At 48.0% G+C, this 19527-nt stretch overlaps 7 protein-coding genes across 7 annotated transcripts; 2 read left to right on the forward strand and 5 right to left on the reverse strand.

Moving 5' to 3' along the window:
* Positions 1-223: 223 nt before the first annotated feature.
* BDV59DRAFT_200504 (uncharacterized protein) lies at positions 224-1352 on the reverse strand (the record flags this gene model as incomplete). The annotated part of the gene is made up of 3 exons (XM_073693595.1): positions 224-1024; positions 1081-1184; positions 1235-1352. 3 exons carry the CDS (start codon positions 1350-1352, stop codon positions 224-226), a joined length of 1023 nt encoding a protein of 340 aa, XP_073549441.1.
* A 731-nt stretch (positions 1353-2083) lies between these two features.
* BDV59DRAFT_200505 (major facilitator superfamily domain-containing protein) lies at positions 2084-4364 on the reverse strand (the record flags this gene model as incomplete). The annotated part of the gene is made up of 9 exons (XM_073693596.1): positions 2084-2279; positions 2329-2693; positions 2742-2801; positions 2852-2959; positions 3010-3029; positions 3083-3188; positions 3959-4039; positions 4097-4179; positions 4238-4364. The coding sequence occupies 9 exons, from the start codon at positions 4362-4364 to the stop codon at positions 2084-2086; spliced, it is 1146 nt and encodes a 381-aa protein (XP_073549442.1).
* Positions 4365-4864: 500 nt separating this feature from the next.
* BDV59DRAFT_174810 (putative C6 transcription factor) lies at positions 4865-7783 on the reverse strand. The gene is made up of 6 exons (XM_073689141.1): positions 7435-7783; positions 7264-7375; positions 7154-7209; positions 6654-7093; positions 5687-6600; positions 4865-5632 (listed from the first exon to the last, which is right to left on the reverse strand). Exons 1-6 carry the CDS (start codon positions 7494-7496, stop codon positions 5111-5113), a joined length of 2106 nt encoding a protein of 701 aa, XP_073549443.1. The 5' UTR covers positions 7497-7783; the 3' UTR covers positions 4865-5110.
* Positions 7784-8224: 441 nt separating this feature from the next.
* Positions 8225-9585, reverse strand: BDV59DRAFT_200506 (aromatic ring-hydroxylating oxygenase subunit alpha; the record flags this gene model as incomplete). The annotated part of the gene is made up of 2 exons (XM_073693597.1): positions 8225-8708; positions 8762-9585. 2 exons carry the CDS (start codon positions 9583-9585, stop codon positions 8225-8227), a joined length of 1308 nt encoding a protein of 435 aa, XP_073549444.1.
* An 811-nt stretch (positions 9586-10396) lies between these two features.
* Positions 10397-12190, forward strand: BDV59DRAFT_192167 (amino acid permease/ SLC12A domain-containing protein; the record flags this gene model as incomplete). Its single annotated transcript, XM_073692005.1, has 2 exons — positions 10397-10887; positions 11005-12190. The coding sequence occupies 2 exons, from the start codon at positions 10397-10399 to the stop codon at positions 12188-12190; spliced, it is 1677 nt and encodes a 558-aa protein (XP_073549445.1).
* A 2134-nt stretch (positions 12191-14324) lies between these two features.
* BDV59DRAFT_163115 (fungal specific transcription factor domain-containing protein) lies at positions 14325-17072 on the forward strand. Its single transcript, XM_073687593.1, has 6 exons — positions 14325-14412; positions 14523-14676; positions 14752-14835; positions 14889-15026; positions 15075-16308; positions 16358-17072. Exons 2-6 carry the CDS (start codon positions 14654-14656, stop codon positions 16847-16849), a joined length of 1971 nt encoding a protein of 656 aa, XP_073549446.1. The 5' UTR covers positions 14325-14412; positions 14523-14653; the 3' UTR covers positions 16850-17072.
* Positions 17001-18405, reverse strand: BDV59DRAFT_192168 (NAD(P)/FAD-dependent oxidoreductase; the record flags this gene model as incomplete). Its single annotated transcript, XM_073692006.1, has 2 exons — positions 17001-17241; positions 17300-18405. 2 exons carry the CDS (start codon positions 18403-18405, stop codon positions 17001-17003), a joined length of 1347 nt encoding a protein of 448 aa, XP_073549447.1.
* Positions 18406-19527: the final 1122 nt, after the last annotated feature.

Here is a 19527-nt window from a genome sequence, read left to right on the forward strand (position 1 = left end):
TACTAGTTGCAAATCCACTAGACAGGACCTATAGGACTGGCTTGGTCTATATGCATAAAAATCATTAATATAGATAGAATAAGAACGTAAGCATGACATCTGTTCCCATGCTTGCAGCGTAGGAGCAGGCTACTCTATATATATTTATTTTATGGCATTGAACACTCCTCCCAACTCCAACTCCGTGCATGGATACCTATATAACAGACAACCACAGCCACTATCAGCTTATATGCTTGGTTGATATCACTGGAGGCATATTCGACTGCCAACCTGCGGGTAATTCAGCTGGCAGTTCAGCCGGTAGTTCCGCAGGGAGTTCTGTGTGTGGTTTGCCATAGAACTGAGACGCTGCCGGCTGCGTAACTGGGAAATATGACGTATCAGGTAGTTCTGACGGGGCCTGACTAGTTGGCGCGGTAGGTAATTCTGCTGGCCCCGTGCTGGGGGTAGTAGCCGGAAGCTCAGCTTCACTGGGCGATGGTAGATCAACTGGCGGACGAGACTCCTTCGGATGGAAGGCTTCAGACCGCAAGACACGCATCAGAGTCTCAGCTTCAGGAGGAGGGAGGACCTCGCCACTCAAAAACTGACTAGGCGTAACATCACGATGATACAATTTCCGATTGGCGCTGCTCCGTTCTACCAGCATGTTCCCTTCCAGACTGACGCCTGTAAACAAGCCCTTGGTCTTGGAGTACGCGAACATAGATGCGACTCCCTTTGCGCTTGCACCAGCTGCGACCTCCGCGCTGCGACCGACTGGTCCTAGTGCAACAGAGACATTACCTCCTAGCGTCAAGCTGCCCGCTTGCGAAAAAGTGCGGACCGCGTGATCGTCGTTAAGGATGAAGACGAAATCTGTCAACTCGACCCCTATCTGCCCACCGAAACCACCGCCCACTGTTGCGATCGCTGACGGCGCTGACCATGAGCCATTCGGCAGGCGGACGACGAGAATGCCAGAACCGAATCGAACCGAGCCAAGGAATCCGGCCTTGGAGACTGTGCATATTACGAGCCCCTGAACCGAGTTAGCCACAGTTCTAGGTCGCGCAAATGGGTTATATCGAACCATACTTTTGCATTCGCAAGGACCTTCGACGGAATTTCAAGGCCCGGACTGCCTGCGAACGATGAGTTGACAAATGATTGTAGAATCTTGCTGGCCTTTTTGCATTCGCCTACTGGTGTCAGCTAGGTATACCAGCGATGCGGACTAGGCAACGCTCACTGCGCAAAGAAGATGGCAACGGATTGTGCATTCCTAACGGCATTGTAACGGGCGCCTGGAGGGCGATTGCCAACGGAATGGCTTTTCGGCTGCATCTCAACAAGATCTCAGCTGGCATGGTTTTATCGCCATCGATAAGGAGGGAACGAGGGGGCTATGCCAGCGCTAATCAGCGGCCCCCGCATGGTGTACGCCTAGTCTCAAGATGTGGACATCCTCCAGACTTAATATTGGTCCGTTTCGGGAGGGCGCGATCTAGTTTCCTTCTTGGGGCGCGTGGGATTGACTAGCATTACTGTTTTGATGCTTATCCGCCGACGATCTGCTCTGTTGATAATCCACCCAGCCAGAAATAGATCGTCAGAAATTGCTGTATCATCCGGACATCACAAAAAAGTCTATTACACTTAAAGGCAAGGAAGAAACTCTGGCACTGTTGGGTAGCTGAAATGCCATATGAAGTCCTCGGCGATAGGACAGATGTCCAACGTCGCTGCGTCATCCCAATTTTAACCCTAAAGCAAACTGCTTCCACATTCTTTGCCCAGACTGGGCATGTGGAGCGTCACCATAAATTGTTCCGCCCTATCCGACAGGGAGAAGGGTCTGGGAGAGGTCCGATATCAATTATGGAGCATTTGCAACATTGGCACAAAATAATTCTTAAGTATTTACCGGATTTGAATTTCAAGGATTTCTGCAATATAGAGAGTCCCCCTCCCCCGTCTTTAACATCGAAATGTGAGAATGGGCCTTTAACCATTACTCTGTACCTCATTCAGTCTAGTTCCGACCCCCGTTACTCAACCTGAAAACCGGAAGTGTTTGTTCTGAATGTCGGTTTGGTCCCTAGAATTGAATTGTGAGCGACTCGACATACACGGCGCGAAGGACTTCAACCCACTGCAAACCCGAGAGAGAATTTTCCCTCAGTGCCGAACTTTCAAAGTCCGCGTTGTGTCTCGCCAGCTTATCGCGGTGTTTATTTTCAAATCGCATCATCAACCAGGTGATCGTGGACAGTGCAATATAGCATGACAGACAACTAATCATATTAGCAGGAATCGATATATTGCGCAAAAAAGACCACATACGCCAGGACAAATGCGAGCCCTGTATGGTACCGGGGACTTTCTCTCCCCATAAATGTCTGCGGGGTAATGATATTGGCGATGCAGTAGAGAAAGAACGCTGTCGACGTAACAACTTGCTTCCTGGTAAATCCAGCAATGTTCGTACCGATCACCGACATGACCACCGTATAATTCACACCTGAGAATGAGATGATGATGCAGCTGGCGAGACGGCGGTGTTGGTGCTGGTCCTCCGCAGGCGTAACATAAAGCAAAGCGATCCCGACAACAGCCACAACACTGGATATCGCTGCAAGCGGTTGCTTCATGTTGCGGAAGCAACTGAAGAACGTGGGAAGACCCGATACTATTACTTGCATCACTGCCTAGCTGGAGTAAGTAGCAAGAACGTCAATGCTGGTGGTGCTTCTTACCTGGACAGCGTAGTTAGGTGCAGTAAACAGTTGGGCCTTCAGTGCCGTATAGCCAAATCCCTAAAGCAGATCAGCGAGGATCAGTCGGACTTCTGAAATCCACAATGTACCGAGATTACAATGCCCAAGAAATTCGTTGTCACACTACCAGCTGTCTGTGAGAAAAACATCTGCAAAACTAGCAACCAGGCTTTGGGATCTCGCAAGGTCTCATTAACCTGCATATATGAGCATTAAAGCCAGCATATCACCGCCAGATGGTGCAAACCTGATCCCACTTGAAATGAGCTATACGATCGTTGTTAGCGAGATGCTTCATACATTGTAGTGCAAGTCCATACTATTCTTCATCCCAAGTTGGTCCTTGGCGACGCGCTTCACAGCTATCGCTTTCTCGCGATCATTTAGCCAAGGCGCTGATAGCGGTGAATCAGGCATAAAGAAGAACTAGATGAAAATTAATCGAGACATCCTTCCGGTCTCTCGGATCAAGAATTCCTTACCATAAGGACGCCAGTCAAGCTACTAAGCAGCCCTATAACAAGGAAGATCAGACGCCATGAAGTCTGTCCATTCGATAAGCTTAATATAACCTTCTCAAAAGAGTGACACGTACGATGGGACCTTCATGGACATGCCCAAGTCCTAATTTGACCTTAGAGATCTCCTAGTAGGTGTGCGAAAACAATGCATATTCGTACCATAGTAGATAACAAGGAATGGGACTGGCAAGGCTCCATTGGTCATGGTCCATAGACCGAAACGTAATGGTTGTTCTTCTTGGGTGTACCTTCGACAGTTAAAACAGCTGTACGTATCAACGAATTATTCAATCACGCACCACATAGTTGTACTAAGATATCAGAGTCAGTCATATCCGCGTATTGAGAAATAGCCGACAAAACATACATAAGCAGCAAGCCTGGGACCAAACATGACTCAAAAAGCCTGGGACGCATGAGTAAATGTCTCAGTGTATGATAGAAGTATTTGTTACCCCAGTAAGAAACGCAGGGCCATCAAGGATGCAAAACCTGTGGCACCTATGCAACCGAGCAGAGTCCCGCCCCAGATGAACAAAGCTACACCGATGAATCTCCCGGCATGAAAATACTGAAGTCCGCGCCCGGACAAGAAGGATCCTGTGAGGTAACCGAAGTAGAATATCTACTTTGTAAGTCAAGTTTAAGTTCTGGTTTGTGGTGAATGCAACGTACAGAAACACACCACGAATACTCCTGGCCGACTAGATGGATATCCTCGCGGAGACCATAAGTTGCTGCGGCACCAAGTCCAGACTATTGAGAAATTAGTATTCTCTATTATCGAAAATGGCTGGCAGTAATTCAATGCACCTTGTCGACAAATTGGAGCCCACAAGCCCAAGCTGCCAACGGAACAATCCGCCAATCAATCTTCCATCGTAGACGGCGGCTTTCTGATACAGGAAGGTAAGAAAGAGGCACTATCAGGTAACGGGGCGATACGCAACATACCCTCTTCAGTAAACTCGACATCATGTTCTTCTAAAAACCGTGCACCAATATCTCCATTTTTCTCAAACGTCATTTCGACATCCGACAGATGAGAGACCTCAGGAACCTCATCCTTCGTATTTTCCATGGTAGACAAACGGATTTTCAAGTATGACGGTAAGGATATAACCCAAAGCCACGTGTGAGGTATCTATTCCTAATGAGAGAAGAGGGGCCAGAAGGGTGAACTGGATGGATGAAAGAGCAAGTGGCCCCGTAACAAAAAGCAAGGGGTGAAGAGTATTCATTTTGCACTACGAGACAGAAATCAGCATTTCCTTAATCCTATTTTCTCACGGGCTGAAACATCCGGTCAATTTTCTTCTGGGATCCGGTCTATTTAACAAATGGACGATGGGTATCAAACTCCATGGACCGGCCACTTTAACCATATTTAGCAGCATTTTCGTATCTTGGCATCGAAGGAAGTAGTAGTAGAAAACTTTATGTGTATGGCTTGAATGAAAATGCGGAGATATCTTTCCGACCATTCTCATCACTACGATGCTCCATATAATGTCTCCCTCGGGTTATGTGTCGGTTAAGAATATAGGCGGATATTGCGCATCCAACAACAGCAATACCAAGCTCCTCAATCGATGTTCATGTTGCAATACATAATGTCGGCCGCCAATAATTACTTAAGTCCGCATAGCGAAGGATTTTGCAACATCTATCTCTAATCCAGGCTCAAAAATCAATTCAATCCGTAAGCAACACTTGGTTAACCAGGCGTGTATCGTAAAATAGAAAACGCTCAACACACCACGAAACTCCAGCTAAATGAAACAATATCGTAAAAAGCGTACGTAGAATTGCCCTCAACGCAGTTATTCATAGTATACCAAAATCCCACCAAGTCGAAAACCCGTCAATATTCCCAATAGTAGACTCCGGTTCCTGATACTCCATGTTCTCAATGTCACTGAACTGTGTCGGGTCTGTCCATAGCCATGGAGTGTTAAACATAAGACTGTCCGCAGGGGCAACCACTTTGTCACCTAGAACTATATTTCCAGGTGAGGGAGGCGATTTAGACATCTTCGGCATGTTGGGTGGCATGTGAACTGCCTGCCCCCCGTCGGCCGTATTGACCGTTACTTCTGGCGACGTTGCGACGATAATTTCAAGGGTAGAGGTAGTGTTGCCCTCTCCATCATCCTCTCTGGAGATCGAAGGAGCAAGCGAAGAATGCAAGAGACCTGCACCCGGCGTATCATGGGTACTGGAGCCGCAATTCAGTTGTAAGATATCCCACATCAAGGGAACGCTTAGATGAATCTTGCATGGTGTCCAGTCGTAGTCAAAATTGGTAGACCCGGAGGCAATATGGATCAACCTGTCTAAAGTTTGGTCCTTGTTCCTAGTCAGTATCTACCTCCATCCACCTCCTCTCCTTTAGAAACGTACCAGGGCTGCGCATGCCGGGGAGAACGAAATGAAGTTTTTCAGGAATCTCCGGCATTTCACGAAGTCGGTCTTCGACTTATGCTTCAACCGGGGATCGGCAGCACAGCAATAATACAAATGTACGGTGGCGGCGATCGCTGCGCTATGACCGAAAAAAGGATCAATAAGACGCATCCTTTTCTCAGACACCATATCAATCATTCGAACAATCCATGTTGCGTGCAATAATACCAGCTCGGAAGACCTCCGCCAGAAGGCATTAGGTATCGCGAGATTGGTGTTGTACTGTGATGCCACAATATACAGGAATGGATGATTGAGGACAGTCAAAATTGAGTGGTAAGTGAACTGTAATTTCAGCCACGGCGCCCAGTAGCTGCGGTTGACATTGAGGTCGTCCGACGTGCGCTCGTAAAATTTGACAGAATCGTACCGATGACATTGTGATAGCTTATTCTCGACTTCTGTAAGATCAGATAAGATCATCGTGTACATTGAGTCGTATCTCCAAGGCTCCGTCAATTTACTCTGAGCTGAATCGGAAATATAAGTTCTGACCCGATTCCATACCCACCCAAAGTGGACTGCTAGGTTCCATATGCCGATGTCAGTAGCACTGGAACATCCTAGATGATCATTCGGCAAAGGCGGGCGGGTTTCCTCAAGCTCTTTCTGGAGAGCCCGACTGCCGCTGGTTGGGGTCCAGGAAGGCCGTATGTTATCTAGTTGGTTTATGTTGAAGCTGTATTGTTGCCCATAAATTTGTTCCAGTGTTTGGAGACTCCAGAAAAGACGTTTTTTTTCCTCTACCAGCAAGTCTTCGAAGTCATATGTAGAGGCTTGATCAAGTGCGGCAGACCGGCAGAGTTGAAATGCAAGCCCAAGGTGGAACCGACCGAGGTGTAAATCTCCATCTGCCAATTATCAACTTCCCTTGCTTTTACTTTCCATCGTAATTATGACTTACCAATAAATGAGGAGTACGATAGGAGACATAGACTTTCAATCGTTTCCAACTTGACGGTCCCATTTGCCACTCGGAGCATAACCAAAGTTCGCGCAGTATTGGCATAGTGCTGTAACTGATCATGTTCTTGTGTGAATCGCGCCGTGAGGGCCAGTATACTGTATATCATCTCCTCGGAAAGTCGGTCCGGATCGTCCAAGTCATCGCGCTCGAAGCACCATATCGGTTGCCTATGACAGTGTCGAAAATACAAATCGATCGCTTTCGCCAGTGAAGTAGTCGAGGGCTGTAGAAATGAATCACCTCCACCCGAACCGAATGGGAATGGATCATTTATGGCGTAACCAGGGTCACTGGTGGACGCGTGATTGTCCGAATAGGATTCATGGGCGTCGGCAGTATCGCCTTGGACTTGTTCGGAGCACAAATTCTGCAATGACCTATAGATACCGTGAGATATGTGTAACGTATGATCAAGTAGTATGCGAGCAATCCTCTACCTGGATCCATTTAGAAGGAGATTTACCTTCTCTTCCAGAGATGCCAGTCTGTCCTTCTTCATGATCTATAAGCATTACATTTAGCAGCCGCAAAACAGCAACTGACATACAGAATGATCACCCCGCGAAGATCGCGTCACAGCAGCGTAGCTACATTGTTGCCCTAGACGCAAGCAGTTGGAGCATGTTGGTTTCTCTGCCGGGCAACGTGTTTTCTTTCTCCTAGGTACGTAGCGTCAGCGCCGAACACCAATGGATCCGCAGTGGTTCTGCTTGCTAACCTGCAATTGAGGCAAGCCTCGTGCGAACGTAGTCTTCCACGAGTGCCTTCACGCGGCATCATAATCCAAAAATCGATCAATTATACATTATGTCGAAGCCTGTGGGAAGACAGCTCTTTGGGGGGGGGAGAGGAACTCAAAGACGAAGGGAGCTGCGGGGTACAAAGGGCCGAGCTGCGGAACAAATACTAGACATGGTATCAGACGCGACAGATAGTACAGTGGATCGAATTGTCCAGAAATGCAATGTTATGAGCATTTTACATCGACAGGACGAACATCCCAAGTGCAGCCCAACAGGGTTGGATAATGAACGTGGCAACCTCGCTGGTTAAACAAACTACTTCCATGGGCGGCTAAGGAGCGTCACCCCGCTGCTGCTGCCTTGAACAAGTTGCCTTCTGGTCGCGGGGATACGAACGGGCCGTTCATACGGGCCGTATGGGTGGATCTAGAATCATGGCGGCGCTCGAGGTGGAGCCAACATTTTGCTTCCCAAACGGGGTAAAATTTCCCTTCTCTAAGCAGGATACCGGTCTACCATGATTGTCAGTAATGAATAAAAAACTATGATGACAACTAAACTTTGCTAAAATATGCAGTTGGCTGCATACCCGATGGCATGAATCGATCATCTTGTAGGTGCAGTCCTAACCACATCTAGTTCAAACTGCTCAATTAAGTCTCTTATATAGGTCAACAAAGAATTAACTTGAAATATTCTTATTCTAAGGAAAAATCAAAAAGGCTGGATTATAACCGCGTGTTAGTTAGAATGCATATGGCGAGATCAATACGCGAGGGCTTCGTTCGGTTGGCAACCCATCCCCGAACAACACCCACCACCCTGACCAACCACATTTGAACAGTCACGCCCACCCTTGCTAGAGGCATCTAACTTGGAGCAGAAGTCAATGTCATCTTTGCTTGTAGTAGCGGTCTCGGGGAGTGTCTGGCGAGCTGACCAAATCTCGTGCCCGACGGCTTCTTCACGATTATGGTGTTGCTGAACAATATTACGAACACGCGTCTGAAAGTAGAGAGGCCCTTTCTCCATCTCAGGATGGGGCTCACCATTGTCAAAGACACCGTTGTTGAGACTTTCCTGCGTGCGGACACAAAGACGTTTGTCCTCCGACATGATATGCTTGTACGTTTGATTTATCAACTCAAAGTCCTCATCGCTGGAGTTTTGGTTGCGATACACCTCGTAGCGCATAGCACACTTAGTAGGAGAGATAGGCACAAATCTTTGCATGAAGAAAAGGTTCGGTCTAACTCATAGTTAGCCAGATTATTCGCGGCCTGGGTGATATAAAGAACTTACGAGACAATGATGGAGGTATTGGGGAAGTGATACGTGCTGGCAATCTTGAGCCCTTTAGCAACCTGCTCAGGAGTGGAGTTTGCAAAATGAATAATGCCATTCTCCTTTATCTCGACAGAATTTGCGTCTAAGTCGGCAATTGATGGAACGTCAGGGTGTCTTGTTGGGCCGTGATAGCATTCGTTGTAGTTGTCCGCGAGGATCTTCCAATTGTAGTCTCCCTCCATCTCCCAAGCATGGTCAAACTTGTATTCATTCCAGTTCAGATCGGCAAAACGTTCCAGACGGTCGATACTATCAAAATTATCTTCCCAGGAAATCTCAGGCTTCTCAGCGGCATCAAGGTTTACCCAAATGAACCCATTGTTGTCCACATGAACGTGGATTGGAAGCAGGCCATTCTTGCTCTTATCAAACCCCTCAAGATCTTGATATCCCGGGGCCTTGGCGAGTTTCCCATTAAGCCCATAGGACCAGCCATGGTACTTGCAGGAGAAGATTCGGGATGTTCCTCTTTCTTCTGTCACAACTGGAAAAGCACGGTGACGGCAGACGTTGTGGAAAGCGTTGATATTCCCTTGTCGGTCCTTGACCAGGATAAAGGGATATCCGGCAGCATCATAACGCAGCCAGTCCCCCGGGTTCTCAAGTCGGATTGAATGTGTAGTAAGGAGCCATGTCTTTGAAAAGATAGCACGTCTCTCGAGCTCAAAAATCTCGAGAGATGTATACCAAGAGGCTGGAAGGGCCCTCATGTCCGCTTTTTCGTCCTCCACCATCTGGACAGTATTTCCAAGCCCGAAGTAGTTTTTCCAAGAGGACATTATGCAGTATGGAGAAAGATGGGTTGAACACAGATGAGACTAGGATGTGGATATATTTGACGAGAACAAAGAAGTTTATCTCTTAGACTTTAGCTGATATTGTAGTCGCTATTTGGTATATCCAAGAGAACCACAGCCTCAAATAGCCCTCTATAACCCCAAACTGGACGGAAACACGGCCATTAAACCGAACTCCAAGTGAGAATCTGGCCGATTGCACCGTGGCCCTTTGTGTTACTATCTCGAGCTCGAGGCGGATCGGCAGCCGTGAGCCGCCGACGGTTGTCGGAAGTAATGGTTCCCGTGGCGCTGAAACTTTCCGGAGTATCTGTCAGTAGCTCCGCGGATTGTCGACTTGACCGATGAATCAGTTCTTGCATTCGTTCGCTTTTCCGTCCGTCTTGGGGTTATCAAAGAGCCTGACCTGCGGGGTACCTTGTACTAAACCGGACATTGTCCGTCTGGTGGGTTACTATAAAACGCCAACGAACATAAAGGTTTCTTAGCCCTCGGTCCCATGACGATAACCAGTACCGATCCTGATCTTCGTTGGCCGTTAGGCTTATCCAATGATAGGAGGTGCAAATAAGAGAACTTAATATGTCATAGTGTCCTGTATGTACGGTCCGTCTCATGCACGGATCCGTGGGACATATATTCTAGGAGCAGTGTCATACTACGGGACGTGGTCTATGTACATAGTATTTCATACCATTTATTGTTACGTTGACTTCAGATTGGCCGCGGCCGTATATAATAAGAGTTTCCTGTTACTGTTCAGTTTGACCCGATGCACCCGACTGACTTCAACATGACCCCCGGGGTATCTGAAAAATCCTCACCCGAAGCCCGGCGCAATTATTCATCTGAAATTTCTACTGGACATGTCCTCGGACATGGCGATGCTGACGGCCTGCAACGTAGACTATCTCAGAGACCTATCCAGCTCATTAGCATTGGCGGCTCCATCGGCACGGCCTTGTTTGTGACCATAGGGGAAGCTCTCACCAAAGCTGGCCCAGGTGGCCTTCTGATGGCCTATGGCATTTACAACGTAATGTTGGCAATGGTCAATAATTCAATCGCAGAGATGGCCACCTACATGCCCGTGAGCGGAGGTTTCATCCGCTTGGCATCGAAATGGGTAGATGACGCCGTTGGCTTTATGGTCGGCTGGAACTTCTTCATCTATGAGGCCCTCCTGATCCCATTCGAAATTACGGCAGTTACTCTAGTTCTCTCCTTCTGGCGTGACGATATCCCACCTGAGGCCGTCTGCATTGCCTGTATTATTCTTTACGCGTGAGACTTTCCCAAGTGCACCCTGGTTGTCACACGACTTCCCTTTCCCTTCGCGGTTTGGACTTGCAATCCCACCCAATCCATTTAAAGACAGGCCTTTTCTTACGTCTTATATAGTGTGTTAAATATACTAGTCGTGAGAGGCTACGGCGAGTCAGAGTTTTGGCTCTCTAGCGGTAAAGCTATCTTAATGGTCATGCTTTTCGGCTTTACCTTTGTGACCATGGTAGGCGGAAACCCGAAACACGACGCCTATGGTTTCCGTTATTGGAATTGTCCTGGTCCCTTTGCCGAATATCTTAGCACGGGAACTCTGGGACGATTTGAGGGGTTTCTGGCCGCCTTATGGAATGCCTCTTATACTTGCGTTGGACCGGAGTACATCTCGATGGTTGCTGCAGAGGCAAAGCATCCGCGGATATACATAAAAAATGCCTTCAAAACCGCATACTGGCGATTCGGATTTTTCTTTGTCGGCAGTGCTCTATGTGTCGGCATTTTGGTCTCTTATGATGACCCTACACTTATCGCAGTGAACTCGGGCCAGTCAGAGGGGTCAGGGACAGCAGCTGCTTCACCATACGTCATCGCCATGAATAACCTCGGAGTTGGCGTTCTCCCCCATATCGTCAATGCCCTTCTCGTGACTACCATCTTCTCAGCCGGCAACACCTACTTCTACGCGGCATCCAGGAGCCTACATGGGCTGGCAGTTGACGGTAAAGCTCCTAGATTTTTGAGAAGATGCACTAAAGGTGGAGTCCCCTATTACTGTGTGGGTGTAACACTTGCATTTCCTTTCCTCTCTTTCTTGCAGTTGTCTTCCAGTTCGGCCCAGGTGTTAACCTGGCTGATTGATTTGTGCACTGCATCGGTTATGATAAATTACATGGTGATGTGTGGAACATATATCTGTTTCTATCGGGCCTGTAAGACGCAACACTTCGACCGCGCGAGCCTTCATTACCGGGGATGGTTCCAGCCATGGTGCGCCTATATTGGATTGATATGGATGTTCTTAATTGTCACATGTTATGGATACGAAAGCTTCGCACCATGGGATACCACCGCCTTTTTCACGCACTACACCATGCAAATATTCGCCATTATGCTCTTTTGTGGATGGAAACTTTTTAAAGGGACAAGAGTTGTACAGCCTGATGAGGTTGACATCCTCTGGGAGGCTGACAAGATTTCCGCGTACGAACAGGCTGCTTTGGTAACGGATCCTCCCATTGGATTTTGGAGTGAGATTCTGCTGCCTTTCAAGGGGCGCCAGAGCTCTACTGGCCAGAGTGTTTAACTTCAGCCTCCCATGGCGAGGCCGATGGTGTTATAAAAGTCTTCTTCCTGTACTACGCTAGCTGGTATCCATCACAGACTAGTACAATCAATAGTCAATAAAGGGTGTTTGTTTTGGTCATTTATAATGTGTAGGAAGATGGGCACTCGTTACATTGAACTGGAAGTTTTTGTATTCGATTTATTCGTGCTAAAGCAAGAAGTAATGATTCTGTCACTCATGAAGCAGACACTCCCCATTCAGAGTTTACTACTTCTAGACGTTTCTCTCCATATCATCGGTAGAGGGCCATCTCTGCCATATATTGGATCATGCTGTGGAGTTATCACTTTGCTTATCTCGTCTTCCAGCGCAGACATATCTTCTTTCCCTTCACACCAATTGTTGCGCCATTTTGGACACGCCTATATATCAGGCATCTAATTAGACACCCGTATATGGGGATGAGCTCTATAATGGGTTTCCTACCTTTGGGTAAACACCAATGTACCGATAACCACCGTCAGCAGTGACAGATCTGTGAGATACGCCTGCTGGGACGACTACAACGTCACCGGCCGTAACATCGACTTCCACACCGCTCATATCGGAGTCGCCAGGCCCACGTCCAAGTACCAATCTTGAGCATCCTTGAATAATTGCTTAATGGGATATTAGCATGTGCTTTCATGTATTTACCCTTGGGCGGGGAGAGAGGAAAGCGGGTGTAGGATCACACCATAGCACTCATGTGTATTGGGATGGAAGTGGACCTCCCAAAAGGGCCCCCATTCTCCCTAAAGTACAGCTTGTCAATAAAGTAGTTTTCTTATAAAGTTTATCCTTTCACTTACTCTCTTTTCCCAGCCGTTGGCCTCGCACAGAGCTTGTGCTGATTTTGAGCTTATAGGTTGCGGAAGCACATTGCGATATACAAGAGCCGGAAGTGGGTTGTTTGGTACAAACTCTCCTTTACCAATGTAATAGGCCTCAGGGCTAAGAACTATCCTAACAGACGCCATTTTTATTGCCTCTGTTGCTAACGAAGGAGTTTCCAGTATGGCCCACGCATTATGCCTCCCCAGTTACCCCTCAAGCTGGAAAAAGAGGGCCTTCTTGGCCATGATCACCTGAGCGGCATGCACGGCAAGACGGACCGTCAGGTTGACGGTTCATCAACGGCAAACGGTTTCCATAGTTCCTAAACTGACGCTAATGCAAATAAACCCGGGCTGTCTGTGCACCTATACAGGGTAGATCTTCTGGATAATAACGAGAGAATTTTTTATTTATCTGAGACGTTGAAAGTTTTTGCAACAAGACGGATCCCAAATATACTCCTAATCATTCAATCATTTGAATCAGATGGAACTCGGTGTTTGCGGATACAGCACACGGCCCAGTAGAGCTGCTGGACGGGCGGGTGGAAGACATTCCCCGAACAGGAATTACTCTCCCTGATACGCTGATATCAGCGGAAGTGGGACTCTGGCCGGTCGTGGGCGGGAGTCTTCAACCCATGTTGATTGAGGGGTGAATAAGTAATCTCGACGAGCAATTGATAAGAGTGAGCAGTTTGTCTACGTAGGATTCCTCTGTTGTATAATTTACATTTTCTCCAAGGTTGTACTTGCACCTCATTAATAGGTACTGAAGAACAGGCAAAAATATATATTCGGAGACTAATCATATGACATTGGCGCTCAAGAATAAAGCTATTTCCATAAAGTTCCCATACGTAATAATAGTCCAGCCACAAATTAACCATGCAGTTATCTTATCCCTATGTATTAATACATTATCTTTCCATGAGACGTCACTTTATTTCCTTGCCATGGATGATTGTATGACATAAGGTTATAGTCGTTGAAAAATGACATAGGGAAACCGCTAATTCCACCGCGCACACATCCACGGCGCACCCAGCAGGACTGCGGCCAAGTCGCACCGACAACCAAAAGAATTATGTATGGAGATGGTCGAGGTCCGCCGCGGAAGAACTACAACATACCTAGTGCGCAGTGGTATTATGTACCCCACACGTGCCCAGACGTTGCTCAGCCGAATAGGGACGAACCCCACTCCGCACGTGAGAGTCATTATATAAGACACGGCATAAAATCCCCGGCAATGACTGCTTCTGGTACAGCTTCACGCTCAATCGAAATGAGCGCATCCAATGACAATTATTCCATACATAAAGTTTCATTAAGACGTACCCGCCAAGCCTGTGCCCCATGTCGGTGCGTATACCAGTTCTAACAAGACTACTACCTGGTGGACTCATCACCGAGTTTGCCACCAGGATGTGTAGATGTATCAGATGGAACTAACAGTTAGCGCAAATATACAGTCGGAAGAAAGCTCGATGCCCAGGAGAAAAACCGGTTTGCTCGTTATGTGAACGGCTGGGCCAGCGCTGCACATATACTCAAGCAGCGGTGAACCGTGCTGGCCGCTCCAGGTCATCCTCTACCCAGCAGCATGACGTCTCTGAAACACAGCAGGCAAGTGGATATTGGCTCTCCCTAGATGTATTACATATGTATTTGCCTGCGATTATGACTGACATTCATCCGAAGTCCACCGCGGCTGATAATGCCAATACGGAGCGATTTCAGCGCATTGAGGCGAGACTGGACCAGATGGCAACTCTTCTTCAGTAGGTCTCATGGACTGAAAGCATTTAATAGAACTGTGGTTAACAAAAATACACTAGGGATACTATGCCACAGCTTAGTGCATTAACTGAAGCATCCTTCCGGAACACACATGCTTTTCGTTCCCCTGGCCGCCGTAGTGATGGCAGCAGTCAATCACCTTTGAGCCACAGGACTGGGGATAGAGATATTCCATGGTATGTAACATGCAGATTGTACCTTATATATCGACTGACTTCGACAAGCTCCGCATTCCCGCCGGAGTACATCCGCTCCGAAGTGGAAACGTATCTCAATTATTTCCACGATCAGCCTTATTGTGTGTTCACAAAAGAGTGGCTGACGAACAGTGCATGTTTACTGCCTCCAGAAATTGCATTTCCGCTTGTGGCTCTTACCAGTCGTTTTCGCCGTAACTTCCCGGGCAAAATTATGACGGATGCTCCTACCACTGATTACTGCGCCAGAAAGGCTTGGAATATCCTATCCAACCGGTACCAAAACTCAGAGCTGGGTCTTTCATTCCTTCAGGGGACATTCTTAATGGCTCAGCTAGACTTTGCTGAGGGTCGATCGCACCGAGGCTATTCTAATGTCGCCCTTGGACTTCGGACTCTGCAATCTGGAGGACTAACGAGAGATGAATATGCGTCAGCTCGAGGAAGCGCCGAAATAGAGGCTCGAAAGCGTATCACATGGTCCTTTTTTATGCTTGATCGCTACTATAATGCCTCTCGGAACTACTCACTGTGCCTCTCCGACAAGTATTTCACGCTGCCATTTCCGCTGCCGGACCCCACCGATCCACGTCGTGAGGATGGCCCGCTATCAACGGGCACGCTACATGACGGCCCCAGAACGCTGGGTGAAAAGATCGACCATGGCATCATAGCTTGTCTGATACGATTATCTGCCATATGGGGTAAGGTCACGGAGTATATATTCGAACCATTCGACAAAGGTGCTCTGCCTCCCTGGCGGTCAGGCTCTACGCATGCTGGCCTAGAATCGGACTGGCTTCAATTCGAGACTCATTTTGCAGACACCCACCGCTACATGAATGTTGATTTCAAAAGACGCGCTCGCGAGGAACCACAATGTCACACCTACCTTTCAACCTGGCTGTGTGTCCAATTCCTCTTCCATTCCACACAAGGGTTGTTGCATCACCCATTCGTGACGATGACCAAACTCAGGCAAATGGAGGGAAACATACCATCGACGTTTCTACAGAAGTCATACGAGAGCTCATTAATTCACTCGCGGTGGATTGCCCGGTTTGTGCGAGAAATGGCTGAGGTTGATTGGGAACTGCGTGATCCTTTCATCGGGTATTTATGCGCAATCGCGGCCACTATTCAACTAGAGCATACTGTGCGCAGTAACCAACAATTGGTACATCAAGCCAAAGAAGACTTCAGGATACTGGTCGACTTCGTGACGAAGGCATCGGTCCATTGGCCAAACATGAGACTTTTGGTAGGTTGAAAAGCCAACAGAGAAATCATATAGAACTGACATATCCTAGGCGGATAGGATAAATAAGCTTTCTGCCAGACGCAATAATTATGGATCATTGTACTATAATCAGGATGGTTCTTTAGGGGTACTTCCTCGCATGCCAACTTCCTCCAATATCCCTCGAATGTCAACTGAGGATGAAGGCCTCATGTGGGACATTCTGGACATGAGCTCTTCGTCTAGCTTTTCTGAGCCACCGCGGTTTGGAGACACACCAGGTGAAACCGAAAGGACCGAAGAAACCATCGTGCGTCCTCCGGATCGTTCCTTTACGGCATTGACACCCGAAATATTCGCTGGGCAACGGCAAACATCCCTGGCCCCTCAATTCCCCGCAGGGGTCAGCCCTCTTCCTCGAATGGGGGTTGATACAATTGACGAAGCCGCTATCCCCGAATGGCCATTTGCAACAAGGGAGGAAAGCGCTGGGTTAGCTTCAACTATGCCTGATATTCCAGACTGGATGCTTTTTGGAAGATATTTACCGGAGCAGCTATAAGGTGAAATATACTAAGAACGCCACGCCACATTCTTTGCCCAAATGATGAGAAGAAACATTACACTATTCTATGTGGTATAAGTGAAAACCATTGAACTCTGGGCGTGAAATCATATATTCGTTGGTCAAATGCACATTTGACCCTCATTATCTAAATCTTACTCTGTCGCGCGGACGCAGCAGTGAGAGCAGCGTTGAAGGTCTCTCGTTCCTGTGGCGTCAACTCTCTTCTCTCTGGCCCACCACGACTTCCATCACCGGTGAATATATCGGGCTGGAAACGTTCGCGGAACTGAGTCGGGAACTTCCACTTCTCGAGCAGCGCGGAGGGGAGCTTGCGTTCAAGACTTCCGACGATATATTTTCCAAGCACGGGGAGGAATTTAAATGCGCTATTCGGTCCAACTGTCAACACTTGTCACTTTGGATCCGAGTTCGGGCTGTACTTACTGTCCGCTACCACCTGTAGCAATGAACAAATTCCTATGTTCCGGGTGATAGTCGAAGATGAAATCACCCGTGGGGGTGTCATTGTACCAGCAGAGGCCCACTCTCTCGAAGCCTCGGGGTGCTAGATCGGGGAAAAGGTCTTTTAATCCAGCATGGAGTCGCTGCAGCCCATCGGCGGGGATGAAGTTCGCACGCGTTGATACGGCCGAGATGGGAGGCGAAGACACATCCTTCTGTTGCGATTGAGATGTGTAACCGAATCCATGCACAGCGACCTTCAGGTATCCCGTTCCCTGGTGAACGGGGAAGCAGAAAAATCCGGTGGAGAAATTGAAGTATATGGGAAGATTCTTCAGCTTGACCATTTCTTCAGGCGTAAGTCGCAAATATCCGACAATCTGCGCTGCCGCGATCATGGAGTTCCAAGCGGGGACAAGACTTGCAGTCCAAGCACCAGTCGCAGCAATGAACTTGTCACCTCCAATCCGATTGCCGTCGGCTGTCTTGACTGCTGTCACCTCCCCGCTAGGCCCGTATTCGAAATCGGTAACCTGGCCACTGGGGCCTGTGATGAAGTTGACTCCCGCGGACACACACCGACTGGCGACTCGCTGAACCGCAAGGCCGGCATCTGCCCATCCGGCATTGTTGTTCACGAACCCGTCAAAACCAGGAGTCGCGAGTCTTCCAGTCAACTCCGGGAACCGCTTTTTGGCATCTTCCACGCTAGGCACAGGGTGCCATTCCTGGCCCATCTCCGTCAGGACTTTTTTTGTCTTCCGGCTGTATTCCGCTGCACGAGGTTGGACAGGCTGTTCAGGTGTTCCCTCTTGACAGACCCACATACAGGGCGTTTGGTGGAATGCTTCTTTGTATTCCGGTGTTTTCCATAGATCGAAGGCTTCCTTCGCGATTTGCGCGTATACAGCGTCACCATAGTCGAAACGAATTACGCGGGAAATATCGTTACTGCTCCCATCCGGAACTGGGGGCATTGATCTGTCGAGAACAGTGACGGAGCGATAACCATCCTGTGCCAGTCTCAGCGCGGTGGATACGCCGAAGGCGCCGGCGCCAATGATAACAATGCGATCGTTCTTGTCCATTGAAGCAGCGTAAACAGATAAACAAAGCGAGACCAATGCCAAAAAAAGCAGATTCTATGTACCCAATTCAACTTATTCGTGCGGGAGACTTGATCTTTATAGTCGCTGCGGATGATTTCGCCGTCGTAAAGAGATGCAGTTGTACGGGCCGTGCGCCGATACACCTGAGTTCTCCGCATTTCGATTTACTGGGCAGAGTACCGTGGGAAGGCCTGATTAGGGGAGCATGTCGTAGGCCAATCGTATTCCGAACAAGGCAAATCGTTCCCACCCAACAGCCATTTATTGGACCCAGAGCCATCGAGGGCCTGGCACACATTGACTTGCTTGACTTGCTATGGTCGGATGGCGAAGGAGGCGGTCCGTATACGGACCGTCCCCACTGCCATGTAATCATTCCCCGGCTCCGGCCCGGGTTGCTGTAGGCGCAAGATAAGACCGAGTTTCACTGGAAACAGAAAGAGCCCAGACGGAATTAAGATACAGAATTCGTGTCCGTACGAAGCACCCTAGCAGGTCAGTAGAGCTTCATGGCATTCGCTGATTGCTAACTCATGGATATATTGTCTTGATAAGAGTAGGTAGCCTTTAACAACTTTGGCATCTTTTTGTACGCCACAGATCTATAATTTATATATAAAAAAGTATATTTTAATATCTATTGAAGAATTCATAAAGAATTCATTAAACAGGGTAATAATCATGGATATTAGGATACTGCATCATTATCAGCGACCGGAACACGAAAGGAAAATCAGCGGAAGGGTCTTTTGTCTTCAGAAAACATTGACTACTGTGCTAAATCAGCAATCACTGCCTCACGCCATAGCCAGAAACCAGTCCATGTAGCGCCTGGTCCGATAAGGATCTGGCCTGCAATAATGGAGATTGCACCCATAACTGCACTGCGAGAACTGATATATCCGAGACGACGAAGGTCCCAAATAGAGTATACATTGTGGCATATATATCCAGCAAAGACAGAAATAGCATGGTGATCCAAAAGGACACTCAGCTCTTCAGAAAGGCCACTTGTATGTGTGACCTGCGGACGAATTGGCATAATGTGGAAGATTTCCTTAATAGAGTTTCTAGGGAGCGAGATCAAGTATGCCGTACTCG

Source organism: Aspergillus ambiguus, assembly GCF_047715705.1.
Source record: "Aspergillus ambiguus strain CBS 117.58 unplaced genomic scaffold BDV59scaffold_9, whole genome shotgun sequence".
NCBI lineage: Eukaryota > Fungi > Ascomycota > Eurotiomycetes > Eurotiales > Aspergillaceae > Aspergillus > Aspergillus ambiguus.

Excerpts from the sequence above, each read along its gene's own strand:
- BDV59DRAFT_163115 (XM_073687593.1), top strand. The coding sequence starts at position 14,654 with ATGACGTCTCTGAAACACAGCAG. Across the intron at positions 14,677-14,751 it reads ACGTCTCTGAAACACAGCAG|TCCACCGCGGCTGATAATGC; the intron begins GCAAGTGGATAT and ends ATTCATCCGAAG. Across the intron at positions 16,309-16,357 it reads GGCCAAACATGAGACTTTTG|GCGGATAGGATAAATAAGCT; the intron begins GTAGGTTGAAAA and ends GACATATCCTAG.
- BDV59DRAFT_174810 (XM_073689141.1), bottom strand. The coding sequence starts at position 7,496 with ATGATGCCGCGTGAAGGCACTCGTGGAAGACTACGTTCGCACGAGGCT. Across the intron at positions 6,601-6,653 it reads ATCGTACTCCTCATTTATTG|ATGGAGATTTACACCTCGGT; the intron begins GTAAGTCATAAT and ends GATAATTGGCAG. Across the intron at positions 5,633-5,686 it reads CCCCGGCATGCGCAGCCCTG|GACCAAACTTTAGACAGGTT; the intron begins GTACGTTTCTAA and ends ACTAGGAACAAG.